We start from the raw sequence: 14,119 nt of genomic DNA, 5'->3' as shown, positions 1-14,119 counted from the left end.
CTAACGGTTCTTCTCGGTTTGTTATCAAAAATAGTCTACAGGCAAACTATTGTTTGTTAATGTGTACCGGAAGTTAAGTTTGGGTCACAAAAGTGTGCATGGGCAGTAACGGTTGTTTATGTTGTAAAGATGAAACGCCTATATAGGTTATTTATGATAGTCACACACAAAACCTTTTTCTTTTTCCAAAAAAGTCCCAAAATGTATACAAGGTAAAAAAAACATCACATGAAGTGAATACGTTTTCATAGAATAATATGTGAAAACTCTATTTGACAAAACTGTCAAATAGTACCTTAAAATTACTGTAACCCCCCCCCCCCATGTTCAAACCAAATCTATGGGGAAATCTTGTAGCGTTATCCTCAGAATCAGTTGTCAATCAATTAAAGCAGATTTTGTTAAAATACTGTATTTCTTTGATTCAGATGTTCTTGCTTATGTTCCTTTGTTCTTTCATTTACTTTAGTCCAGACTTCGAATGCAGAGAGAAATATTGTGTTCGTCATTGATGGATCTGATGATGCTAGTCACAGATTTACAGCTATACGAGATTTTGTGGCCAGTTTGGCAGAGAAGTTTGATGTTGGTTTTGGAAAAGATCAAATTGCTGTTGTGCAGTTCAGTAATACTGCAGCACTCAACTTTAATCTCAGTACATATTCATCCACTGCTGAAATGACAGATGCTATACGTAAACTCAAACCAAAAGGAGGAAGGCCACAATATATTGGCCAGGCTTTACAGTTTGTTAGAGACAATATTTTTTTTACCAGAGGAAAAGATGGTGTTAGTCAAAATCTTGTGCTTGTTGCTGGTGGCAGATCAAGAGACTCTCCTCGCAGGCCTGCTAACACACTCAAGAGTCTTGGGGTATCCATTTTTGCTATTGGGTCAAGGCTGACAGATCCTGTTGAAATGGAGGCCATTTCTTCAAGGAGAGAATATGCTTTTGCTGTACCTGATTTTTCTGACTTACAAAATGTGCACCAAAGTCTACTGACAAAGCTTACAAAAGTGAGACACATGGTAGACATGGAAGCCGATGGTAAGAACAAAAGTAAATACATGGTTAAATGAAGGACAGTTCATGGAAAAAACAGTGTAGTGACAATTTGATAGCAGACATTTTATTCCAAATGAATTATAGACCATCTAGAGGAATTTTTGCTTTCTGTTTTGTGGCAATGATTTACCAATTGTGCCACAAAAACATTTTCTGCTAAGACATCACTAAGTTCAATACTTAATGCTATATATTGTTTCTCTAAGTAATTCTAACAAATACACAGTTATAAATCGTTGCCTCTTATAATAAACTGTTGTAATTCCATGCACAGGCATTAAAAGGGATATTGCGTTTCTTGTGGATGGTTCTGACAGTACAAAAAGAGGATTTCAAGAAATACGTGATTTTCTGTACAATATTATAACAAATCTCAATGTGGGAATTGATGCGGACAGAATATCAGTAATTCAGTACAGCAATGTAGCTTTGGCAAATTTTTACCTAAATTCATTCACAAGAAAGGATGATGTATTGAATGCTGTTAAGGTATTAAGCCATAAAGGTGGGAGGCCCCTTAACACAGGATCTGCCCTTCGATATGTAAAGGAAAATATCTTTAAAAGCTCATCAGGAAGTAGGCACAAAGAACGCATCCCTCAAATATTAATTCTGTTGACTAATGGAAGGTCAAGGGACAACATTTCTGAGTCTGCCTCGTCTCTTAAAGAAAACGGTGTGCTTATACTAGGAATAGGAGGAAAGGATGCATACTCTGATGAACTACATAGAATATCATCTGAAAATCATGTGGTGTCATTTGCTGAATTCAGTGAATTACCAAAACTCCAGCCACAGTTACTGGAAGCAATGAAACTATATCATACTGAAAACAAAAAACCTTTGATGGGTAAGTATCAAGGTAAAAAAATAATCAGTTAATCAGTTTTCATGGACCAAGATCTTATTTGTAATCAGTTTTTTTTTAAAGCGTAAAATGAACAGTAAAATTAAGTTCTACCCAATTTTTCTAATCAATAATTGTTTCTTAGCTGATAAGCCAGAGAGAGATGTTGTCTTCCTGCTGGATGGATCTGATGGCACTAAGAATGGTTTCCCAGCAATGAAGGAGTTTGTTCAAAGAATGGTGGAGAGATTGGATGTAGCTGAGAATAGAGATCGTGTTTCTCTTGTCCAGTACAGCAGGGACGCAGAGGTCAATTTCAATCTCAACACATACAAGACAAAGAAAGAAATTATTGATAGTGTAACAGGACTGACCAACAAAGGGGGAAGACCCCTCAACACAGGAGCAGCTCTCCAGTACGTCAGAGACAATGTCTTTACTGCCTCATCTGGCAGCAGACGACTCGAGGGTGTGCCGCAAATACTCATTTTGCTTAGTGGAGGAAGGTCATTTGACAAAGTTGACACAGCAGCTTCCTCTCTAAAAGAAATTGGAGTCCAGATATTTGGTATAGGATCTAAGGGCTCTGACAGCAGGGAATTGCAGAGAATTTCATATGATCCCAATTACGCTATATCTGTTTCCGACTTCAGTGAGCTTCAAAATGTTCAAGAGCAGCTGCTGGCCTCTGTAGAGACTGTGGCAATACCCATCACTCCAACGTCACCAGATGTTACCGGTATGTGCATGGCATACATTTACAAAAGTTATCTCACATCCTGTTACCTTTCTACTGTATCTATCTGCAGACTAGTTGTGAGCACTGGGATCAGCAACAGCTAAGATAGGCAAAGAGTTATGTCGTATTCTAAAGATGTTTGAACGTTGTCAAAATTACTTTACGTTATTGAATCTGTGCTTGTTTTTCCCTAGCAGATTTCCCCACACTCAGAAAAGACGTAGTTTTTCTGCTGGATGGTTCAGATGGCACTAGGAATTCTTTTCCAGCAATGCGAGAGTTTGTGCAAAGAGTAGTGGAGAATTTAAACATAGAGGCAAAAAGAGATCGTGTTTCTGTGGTGCAGTACAGTCGAGACCCCGAGGTCCATTTCTATCTGAATACTTACATAACAAAAGGGGAGATTCTTAATACAATCAGGGCTCTGAGGCATAGAGGAGGGAGACCCCTCAACACTGGGGCGGCTCTCCATTATTTGAAGGGCAATGTCTTTGCTGCCTCTGCAGGGAGCAGAAGGCAAGAGGGTGTTCATCAGGTCCTTATCCTGCTCAGTGGAGGTCGTTCAACCGATAACATAGATATGCCTGCCACTGCTTTGAAAGAGAGTGGGATTTTGATATTTGGCATGGGCACAAGAAATTCGAGCGGAGAGGTAAAGAGAATTGCCAGTGATACAGCTTATGTACAGTCCATCCTTGAATTCTCTGACCTTCCAAGTGTTCAGCAGCAGTTTATCGACTTGCTCAACAATGTGCCTGTGCAAGGGATGCAAGTGACACCTACTGTTATGGGTATGATAGATTCTCACACATCTCTAGATAGAGCACACTCAATGTATGTTACAGACATTGCATAATTTGGAACTCTAGTCAAATGCATGTAGGAAGAATCTTGGAAGATTTGCCTCATACGCTAAGGTTAGGAATTTCTGTCAAATACTGTTAGAAATAAAGAGTAGAATGGGTGGGGAATTATTATCATGTTTGCAGTTGCTGACTTCTGCAAGTTACGTCTTTAGAGAATGTCGGGTGAAAGTGTTCTCACGACTTTGTTTTCTATTTCAATACCCATAGCTGAGCGTAGGATGGCTCGGCAGGATGTAGTGTTCCTGCTTGATGGTTCAGATGCAACTAGGACTTCTTTCCCTTCGATGCTTGAGTTTCTTGAAAGGATGGTGGAGAGATTGAATGTGTCAGACAGGAGAGACCGTGTGTCAGTGGTACAGTTCAGCAGAGATCCAGAGGCCCATTTCTATCTTAACACATACACAACAAAGGAAGACATTCTTAATGCTGTCAAGGGTCTGAGGCACAAAGGAGGGAGACCTCTTAACACTGGCGCAGCCTTGCAGTTTGTAAAGGAAAATGTCTTCACTGCCTCTTCTGGAAGTAGACGTATTGAGGGTGTGCCTCAGTTACTGATTTTGCTGAGTGGTGGAAGGTCATTTGATAATGTTGAGTCCCCGGCCTCATCCCTCAAGGAACTTGGGGTGTTGATCTTTGGCATAGGGTCGAGGAGTTCTGACACGAGAGAACTGCAGAGTCTCTCGCATGACCCAAGCTACACACTCTCAGTGAGTGACTTTGCTGAGCTTCCCGGAGTCCAACGGCAGCTTTTCACTAACATTAACAGAGTAATTGAAGAGGGTACGCCTACAACTACCACAGTTCGGGGTAAGAAGAAATTCTTACTGGCTTGCTGTAAAGCCTCTTAGATCTTATGGTTGTAGTAAGTTTTGTCTAAATGTACTTGTGGTTCCAATGAATTGGTTCAAAGGTTAATGCTTTTTTATTTTGATTTATCTTTCCTATGACATAAGAAATGATAGGTATCAATAATAAGGTATATCAAAAAGAAATAATAAGTACAGCAACATCCCCGTTTAAAAAACGCATGTTGAGTGTATTGAGCTGTTTGCTTACAATGTCCCTTATCTCACTCACATGTTTATTTCTCAGTTGAGGGTCGTAGACCAAGGAGAGATGTTGTCTTCCTGCTGGATGGATCTGATGGCACTAGGAATGGGTTCCCAGCAATAAAAGAGTTTGTTCAAAGAATGGTTGAGAGATTGGAGGTAGCTGATAACAGAGATCGTGTTTCTCTGGTCCAATACAGCAGGAACGCAGAGGTCAATTTCCATCTTAACACATATATGACAAAGGAAGACATTATTGACAATGTAAGAGGTCTGAGACACAAAGGGGGAAGACCCCTCAACACAGGAGCAGCTCTTAAGTATGTCAGAGACAATGTCTTTACAGCCTCCTCTGGCAGCAGACGATTGGAGGGTGTGCAGCAAATACTAATTTTGCTTAGTGGAGGAAGGTCAATTGACAATGTTGACAGAGCAGCTTCCTCTCTAAAAGAAATCGGAGTACAGACCTTTGGTATAGGATCGCAGGGCTCTGACAGCAGAGAATTGCAAAGAATTTCATATGAACCCAATTACGTTATATCATTGTCTGACTTTAGTGAGCTTCGAAATGTCCAGGACCAGCTGGTGGACTCTATAGAGAGTGTGGCAATACCCAGCGGTCCAACATCACCAACTGTGACCGGTACGTAGTTTAGAACTTTTCATCATGCTATGCATTGTCTTACTAGTTTTTTTCTTAATTTGTCATGAGCGGCATAGCCAGAGAAATCCATTCAGATGTTGAAGTAATGTGACATTTGTATATATGTTTTAATGTTATGGAAATAGATTGGGGTTAATAAGGCTGTTTTTCCTCTAGCTGATTACACCCTACCAAGAAAGGATATAGTGTTTTTGCTGGATGGATCAGATGGTACTAGGAATTCTTTCCCAGCTATGAGTGACTTTGTGCAAAGACTAGTTCGGAGATTTAACGTACAGCCAAACAGAGACCGTGTTTCTGTGGTGCAGTACAGTCGAGAATCAGAAGTACATTTCTACTTGAATACCTACACGACAAAGGAAGACATTATTGACAGTGTAAGAGGGCTGACACACAAAGGGGGAAGACCCCTCAACACAGGGGCAGCACTCCAATACGTCAAAGACAATATTTTTTCCGCCTCATCTGGCAGCAGACGACTGGAGGGTGTGCCGCAAATACTCCTTTTGCTTAGTGGAGGAAGGTCATTTGACAATTTTGACACAGCAGCTACCTCTCTTAAAGAAATTGGAGTCTTTACCTTCGGAATAGGATCGAGGGGCTCTGACAGCAGAGAATTGCAGAGAATTTCATTTGACCCCAGTTATGCTATGTCCCTGTCTGACTTCAGTGAGCTTCCAAATGTCCAAGAGCAGCTGCTTGACTCTGTAGAGAGTGTTTCATTACACCTCGCTCCAACGTCACCAGTTGTTACCAGTATGTATATGGCAAACATTTAAACAAGTTATCTCACATCCTGTTTCCTTTCTGTCTATAATGAATCTGTTGAATAGTTGTTAGCAATGGACCGATCATTGACAGCTAAAATAGTTAAAGAGTAATATCATATTACTTCATTTTGTCTCTGTGCTTGTCTTTCCCTAGCAGATTTCCCTACACTCAGAAAAGACATCGTTTTTCTGCTGGACGGTTCGGATGGCACTAGGAATTCTTTCCCAGCAATGCTTGAGTTTTTGCAAAGAGTAGTGGAGAATTTAAACATAGAGGCAAAAATAGACCGTGTTTCTGTGGTGCAGTACAGTAGAGACCCCAAGGCCCATTTCTATCTGAATACTTACGCAACAAAAGGGGAGATTCTGAATACAATCAGGGCTCTGAGGCATAGAGGAGGGAGACCCCTCAACACTGGGTCGGCTCTCCAGTATGTGAGGGGCAATGTCTTTGCTGCCTCTACGGGGAGCAGAAGGCAAGAGGGTGTTCCTCAGGTCCTTATCTTGCTCAGTGGAGGACGTTCAAGCGATAACATAGATACGCCTGCCACTGCTTTGAAAGAGAGTGGTATTTTGATATTTGGCATAGGCACTAGAAATTCCAGCAGAGAGGTAAAGAGAATTGCCAGTGATACAGCATATGTACAGTCCATCCTTGGATTCTCTGACCTTCCAAGTGTTCAGCAACAGTTTATCGACACACTCAACAGTGTGCCTGTGCAAGGGATGCAAATGACACCAACTGTTATGGGTAAGGTAGATTCTAACACATCTCTCAATGAATGTTATTGACAGTTCACAATTTGGAACTCTAGCCAAATGCATGTTGACAAAATCTTGGAAAACGCCAAGGTTATGAACTTCTATCAAAGACAGTTAGAAAGCACGAGTAGAAAGATTTGGGAATTAATATCCTGTGTGCAGTTGCTGACAACTGCAAGATACGTCTTTATAGAATGTCAGGGGAAAGTGTTCTCACAACTTTGTTTTCTATTTCAATACCCATAGCTGAGCGTAGGATGGCTCAGAAGGATGTAGTGTTCCTGCTGGATGGTTCAGATGCCACTAGGACTTCTTTCCCTTCGATGCTTGAGTTTGTGGAAAGGATGGTGGAGAGATTGAATGTGTCAGACAGGAGAGACCGTGTGTCAGTGATCCAGTTCAGCAGAGATCCAGAGGCCCGTTTCTATCTCAACACATACACAACAAAGGAAGACATTCTTGATGCTGTCAAGGGTCTGAGGCACAAAGGAGGGAGACCTCTTAACACTGGCGCAGCCTTGAAGTTTGTGAAGGAAAATGTCTTCACTGCCTCTTCTGGAAGTAGACGTGTTGAGGGTGTGCCTCAGTTACTGATTTTACTGAGTGGTGGAAGGTCATTTGATAATGTCGAGTCCCCGGCCTCATCCCTGAAGGACTTTGGGGTGTTGATCTTTGGCATAGGGTCGAGGAGTTCTGACAGCAGAGAACTACAGAGTGTCTCGCATGATCCTAGCTACGCACTCTCAGTGACTGACTTTGCTGAGCTTGCACAAGTCCATGGGCAGCTTTTCACTAACATTAACAGAGTACTTGAAGAGGTTACGCCTACATTTACCGCAGTTCAGGGTAAGAAGTAATTCTACCTGGCTTGGTGTATTGCCTCTTAGATATTATGGTCTTAGTAAGTTTTGTCAAAATATTCCTGTGGTTCCAATTAATTGGTTCAAAGGTTTATGCTTTTTTATTTCTCTTTCATATGACATAAAAATGATAGGTATCAATATAAAGGTATATCAAATATAGATAATGAGTACAGCAACATCAACATTAAGAAAACACACAGTTGACTGCATTGAGCAGTTTGCTTACAATGTCCCTCATCTCACTCACATGTTTATTTCCCAGTTGAGGGTCAAAGACCACGGAGAGATGTTGTCTTCCTGCTGGATGGATCTGATGGCACTAGGAATGAGTTCCCAGCAATGAAAGAGTTTGTTCAAAGAATGGTTGAGAGATTGGAGGTAGCTGATAACAGAGATCGTGTTTCTCTGGTCCAATACAGCAGGGACGCAGAGGTCAATTTCCATCTTAACACATACAAGACGGAGGACGACATTATTGAAAGTGTAAGAGGTCTGAGACACAAAGGGGGAAGACCCCTCAAAACAGGGGCAGCTCTCCAGTACGTCAGAGACAATGTCTTTACTGCCTCCTCTGGCAGCAGACGATTGGAGGGTGTGCAGCAAATACTCATTTTGCTCAGTGGAGGAAGGTCATTTGACAATGTTGACACAGTAGCTTCCTCTCTAAAAGAAATCGGAATCCAGACCTTTGGTATTGGATCGCAGGGCTCTGACAGTAGAGAATTGCAGAGAATTTCATACAATCCCAGTTACGCTATATCTCTGTCCGACTTCAGTGAGCTTCCAAATGTCCAAGAGCAGTTGCTGGCCTCTGTAGAAACTATTGCAATACCCATCGCTCCAACGTCTCAAACTGTTACCGGTATGCCGTAGTATAACTTTTCAACATGCTATGCCTTTTCTTTCTTGTTGATCTTCTAAATTTGTCATGAGCGGCAGAGCCTTAGAACGCCAATGAGGTGTTGAAGTAATGTGATATTTGTAAATATATTTAATGTCATGAAAATGACTTGTTGTTAATGCGGCTATTTTTCCTCTAGCTGATTACACCGTACCAAAAAAGGATATAGTGTTTCTGCTGGACGGTTCAGATGGCACTAGGAATTCTTTCCCAGCTATGCGTGACTTTGTGCAGAGTGTCGTTGGGAAATTTAATGCACAGCCAAACCGAGACCGTGTTTCTGTGGTGCAGTACAGTCGAGAATCAGAAGTACATTTCTACTTGAATACGTACACGACAAAGGAAGACATTATTGACAGTGTAAGAGGGCTGACACACAAAGGGGGAAGACCCCTCAACACAGGGGCAGCTCTCCAATACGTAAGAGACAATATTTTTTCTGCCTCATCTGGCAGCAGACGACTGGAAGGTGTGCAGCAAATACTCATTTTGCTTAGTGGTGGAAGGTCATTTGACAATGTTGACACAGCAGCTTCCTCTCTAAAAGAAATCGGAGTCCAGACCTTTGGAATAGGATCGAGGGGCTCTGACAGCAGAGAATTGCAGAGAATTTCATATGATCCCAATTACGCTATATCTGTGTCCGACTTCAGTGACCTTCCAAATGTCCAAGAGCAGCTGATGGCCTATGTAAAGACTGTTGCAAAACCCATCGCTCCAACGTCACCAACTGTCACCGGTATGCAGTGCTACAACTTTTCAAATGCTACGCCTTATCTAACTATTTGATCTTCTTAATTTGTCATGAGTGGTACAGCCAGAGAAAGCCAATGAGATGTTGAAGTAATGTGATATTTTTAAAGATGTTTTAATGTTATGGAAATACATTCGGGTTAATGAGGCTGTTTTTTCCTCTAGCTGATTACACCGTACCAGGAAAGGACATTGTGTTTTTGCTGGATGGTTCAGATGGTACTAGGAATTCTTTCCCAGCTATGCGTGACTTTGTGCAAGGAGTAGTGGGGAAATTAAACATAAAGACAAACAGAGATCATATTTCTGTGGTCCAGTACAGCAGGGACGCAGAGGTCAATTTCAATCTTAACACATACACGACAATGGAAGACATTATTGACAGTGTAAGAGGTCTGAGACACAAAGGGGGAAGACCCCTCAACACAGGGGCAGCCCTCCAGTACGTCAAAGACAATGTCTTTACTGCCTCCTCTGGGAGCAGACGATTGGAGGGTGTGCAGCAAATACTCATTTTGCTTAGTGGTGGAAGATCATTTGACAATGTTGACACAGCAGCTTCCTCTCTAAAAGAAATCGGAGTCCAGACCTTTGGAATAGGATCGAGGGGCTCTGACAGCAGAGAATTGCAGAGAATTTCATATGATCCCAATTACGCTATATCTGTGTCCGACTTCAGTGAGCTTCCAAATGTCCAAGAGCAGCTGATGGCCTTTGTAAAGACTGTTGCAATACCCATCACTCCAACGTCACCAACTGTCACCGGTATGCAGTGCTAAAACTTTTCAAATGCTACGCCTTATCTAACTATTTGATCTTCTTAATTTGTCATGAGTTGCACAGCCAGAGAAAGCCAATGAGATGTTGAAGTAATGTGATATTTTTAAAGATGTTTTAATGTTATGGAAATACATTCGGGTTAATGAGGCTGTTTTTTCCTCTAGCTGATTACACCGTACCAGGAAAGGACATTGTGTTTTTGCTGGATGGTTCAGATGGTACTAGGAATTCTTTCCCAGCTATGCGTGACTTTGTGCAAGGAGTAGTGGGGAAATTAAACGTAAAGACAAACAGAGATCATATTTCTGTGGTCCAGTACAGCAGGGACCCAGAGGTCAATTTCAATCTTAACACATACACGACAATGGAAGACATTATTGACAGTGTAAGAGGTCTGAGACACAAAGGGGGAAGACCCCTCAACACAGGGGCAGCCCTCCAGTACGTCAAAGACAATGTCTTTACTGCCTCCTCTGGCAGTAGACGATTGGAAGGTGTGCAGCAAATACTCATTTTGCTTAGTGGTGGAAGGTCATTTGACAATGTTGACACAGCAGCTTCCTCTCTAAAAGAAATCGGAGTCCAGACCTTTGGAATAGGATCGAGGGGCTCTGACAGCAGAGAATTGCAGAGAATTTCATATGATCCCAATTACGCTATATCTGTGTCCGACTTCAGTGAGCTTCCAAATGTCCAAGAGCAGCTGATGGCCTTTGTAAAGACTGTTGCAATACCCATCGCTCCAACGTCACTAACTGTCACCGGTATGCAGTGCTACAACTTTTCAAATGCTACGCCTTATCTAACTATTTGATCTTCTTAATTTGTCATGAGTGGTACAGCCAGAGAAAGCCAATGAGATGTTGAAGTAATGTGATATTTTTAAAGATGTTTTAATGTTATGGAAATATATTCGGGTTAATGAGGCTGTTTTTTCCTCTAGCTGATTACACCGTACCAGGAAAGGACATTGTGTTTTTGCTGGATGGTTCAGATGGTACTAGGAATTCTTTCCCAGCTATGCGTGACTTTGTGCAAGGAGTAGTGGGGAAATTAAACATAAAGACAAACAGAGATCATATTTCTGTGGTCCAGTACAGCAGGGACGCAGAGGTCAATTTCAATCTTAACACATACACGACAATGGAAGACATTATTGACAGTGTAAGAGGTCTGAGACACAAAGGGGGAAGACCCCTCAACACAGGGGCAGCCCTCCAGTACGTCAAAGACAATGTCTTTACTGCCTCCTCTGGGAGCAGACGATTGGAGGGTGTGCAGCAAATACTCATTTTGCTTAGTGGTGGAAGATCATTTGACAATGTTGACACAGGAGCTTCCTCTCTAAAAGAAATCGGAGTCCAGACCTTTGGAATAGGATCGAGGGGCTCTGACAGCAGAGAATTGCAGAGAATTTCATATGATCCCAATTACGCTATATCTGTGTCCGACTTCAGTGAGCTTCCAAATGTCCAAGAGCAGCTGATGGCCTTTGTAAAGACTGTTGCAATACCCATCACTCCAACGTCACCAACTGTCACCGGTATGCAGTGCTAAAACTTTTCAAATGCTACGCCTTATCTAACTATTTGATCTTCTTAATTTGTCATGAGTGGCACAGCCAGAGAAAGCCAATGAGATGTTGAAGTAATGTGATATTTTTAAAGATGTTTTAATGTTATGAAAATACATTGGGGTTAATGAGGCTGTTTTTTCCTCTAGCTGATTACACCGTACCAGGAAAGGACATTGTGTTTTTGCTGGATGGTTCAGATGGTACTAGGAATTCTTTCCCAGCTATGCGTGACTTTGTGCAAGGAGTAGTGGGGAAATTAAACGTAAAGACAAACAGAGATCATATTTCTGTGGTCCAGTACAGCAGGGACGCAGAGGTCAATTTCAATCTTAACACATACACGACAATGGAAGACATTATTGACAGTGTAAGAGGTCTGAGACACAAAGGGGGAAGACCCCTCAACACAGGGGCAGCCCTCCAGTACGTCAAAGACAATGTCTTTACTGCCTCCTCTGGGAGCAGACGATTGGAGGGTGTGCAGCAAATACTCATTTTGCTTAGTGGTGGAAGGTCATTTGACAATGTTGACACAGCAGCTTCCTCTCTAAAAAAAATCGGAGTCCAGACCTTTGGAATAGGATCGAGGGGCTCTGACAGCAGAGAATTGCAGAGAATTTCATATGATCCCAATTACGCTATATCTGTGTCCGACTTCAGTGAGCTTCCAAATGTCCAAGAGCAGCTGATGGCCTATGTAAAGACTGTTGCAATACCCATCGCTCCAACGACACCAACTGTCACCGGTATGCAGTGCTACAACTTTTCAAATGCTACGACTTATCTAACTATTTGATCTTCTTAATTTGTCATGAGTGGCACAGCCAGAGAAAGCCAATGAGATGTTGAAGTAATGTGATATTTTTAAAGATGTTTTAATGTTATGGAAATACATTGGGTTTAATGAGGCTGTTTTTTCCTCTAGCTGATTACACCGTACCAGGAAAGGACATTGTGTTTTTGCTGGATGGTTCAGATGGTACTAGGAATTCTTTCCCAGCTATGCGTGACTTTTTGCAAGGAGTAGTGGGGAAATTAAACGTAGAGACGAACAGAGACCATATTTCTGTGGTCCAGTACAGCATGGACGCAGAGGTCAATTTCTTCCTTAACACATACACGACAATGGAAGACATTATTGACAGTGTAAGAGGTCTGAGACACAAAGGTGGAAGACCCCTCAACACAGGGGCAGCTCTCCAGTATGTCAGAGACAATGTCTTTACTGCCTCCTCTGGCAGCAGACGATTGGAGGGTGTGCAGCAAATACTGATTTTGCTTAGTGGTGGAAGGTCATTTGACAATGTTGACACAGCAGCTTCCTCTCTAAAAGAAATCGGAGTCCAGACCTTTGGAATAGGATCGAGGGGCTCTGACAGCAGAGAATTGCAGAGAATTTCATATGATCCTAATTACGCTATATCTGTGTCTGACTTCAGTGAGCTTCCAAATGTCCAAGAGCAGGTACTGGCCTCGTTAGAGACTGTTGCAATACCCATCGCTCCAACGTCACCAACTGTTACTGGTATGCCATGGTAGAACTTTTCAACATGCTATGCATTGTCTTACTAGTTGATCTTCTTTAATTGTCTTGAGCGGCACAGCCAGAGAAAGCCAATGAGGTGTTGAAGTAATGTGATATTTTTAAAGATGTTTTAATTTTATGGAAATAGATTGGGGTTAATGAGGGTGTTTTTTCGTCTAGCTGATCACACCGTACCAAGAAAGGATATAGTGATTTTGCTGGATGGTTCAGACGGCACTAGGAATTCTTTTCCAGCTATGCGTGACTTTGTGCAAAGAATAGTGGGAAAATTTTACGTACAGCCAAACAGAGACCGTGTTTCTGTGGTGCAGTACAGTCGAGATTCAGAGGTCCATTTCTACTTAAATACCTACACGACAAAGGAAGACATTATTGACAGTGTAAGAGGACTGACACACAAAGGCGGAAGACCCCTCAACACAGGGGCAGCTCTCCAGTACGTCAGAGACAATGTCTTTACTGCCTCTTCTGGCAGCAGACGACTGGAAGGTGTGCCACAAATACTATTTTTGCTAAGTGGAGGAAGGTCATTTGACAATGTTGACACAGTAGCTTCCTCATTGAAAGGGCTTGGAATTTTGACCTTGGCTGTTGGATTGAGGGGCTCTAATGGCAGAGAATTGCAGCAAATCTCTCATGATCCTGAATTCTTACTCTTAGTGAGAGACTTCTCTTTCCTTCCCAGTATCCTTGAACAGCTTTTCAAAAACATTAATTTGGCAGCTTTGAGTTCTACACCCATCTTTCCCACAATTATTGGTAAGTATGAGACTGAATATTTTTTCTATTCTATTTCATTCGTCATCTTGTGTCATCTTATATAGATTATATGAATCCGTTTGATCTTATCATTTCGTGTGTGTCCATTAGAATTTGAGTGCACAAAAAAGTTGTGATCCTCTTTAATTCCATGTTCTGATCTGCTTTCAAGAGAGTC

At 41.9% G+C, this 14,119-nt stretch overlaps 1 protein-coding gene across 4 annotated transcripts in view; it reads left to right on the top strand.

The window, feature by feature from the left end:
- Positions 1-2,093: 2,093 nt before the first annotated feature.
- Positions 2,094-14,119, top strand: part of col6a3 (collagen, type VI, alpha 3) — a 31,758-nt gene continuing 19,732 nt past the window's right edge. For 2 of the 4 annotated variants that reach the window (XM_056755552.1, XM_056755553.1), the window contains exons 1-15: positions 2,094-2,652; positions 2,847-3,443; positions 3,726-4,325; positions 4,611-5,210; positions 5,388-5,987; positions 6,156-6,752; positions 7,010-7,609; positions 7,889-8,488; positions 8,667-9,266; positions 9,446-10,045; positions 10,225-10,824; positions 11,004-11,603; positions 11,783-12,382; positions 12,562-13,161; positions 13,342-13,941. In XM_056755552.1, the coding sequence (XP_056611530.1) occupies positions 2,130-2,652; positions 2,847-3,443; positions 3,726-4,325; positions 4,611-5,210; positions 5,388-5,987; positions 6,156-6,752; positions 7,010-7,609; positions 7,889-8,488; positions 8,667-9,266; positions 9,446-10,045; positions 10,225-10,824; positions 11,004-11,603; positions 11,783-12,382; positions 12,562-13,161; positions 13,342-13,941 (8,917 nt within the window). In that variant the 5' untranslated portion in view covers positions 2,094-2,129. The remainder of the gene's footprint in view (positions 2,653-2,846; positions 3,444-3,725; positions 4,326-4,610; positions 5,211-5,387; positions 5,988-6,155; positions 6,753-7,009; positions 7,610-7,888; positions 8,489-8,666; positions 9,267-9,445; positions 10,046-10,224; positions 10,825-11,003; positions 11,604-11,782; positions 12,383-12,561; positions 13,162-13,341; positions 13,942-14,119) is intronic. The other 2 variants (XM_056755550.1, XM_056755551.1) reach the window with 2 other exon arrangements.

Source organism: Triplophysa dalaica, chromosome 8 (genome assembly GCF_015846415.1).
Source record: "Triplophysa dalaica isolate WHDGS20190420 chromosome 8, ASM1584641v1, whole genome shotgun sequence".
NCBI lineage: Eukaryota > Metazoa > Chordata > Actinopteri > Cypriniformes > Nemacheilidae > Triplophysa > Triplophysa dalaica.
This window is presented reverse-complemented; position numbering and strand designations above follow the sequence as displayed.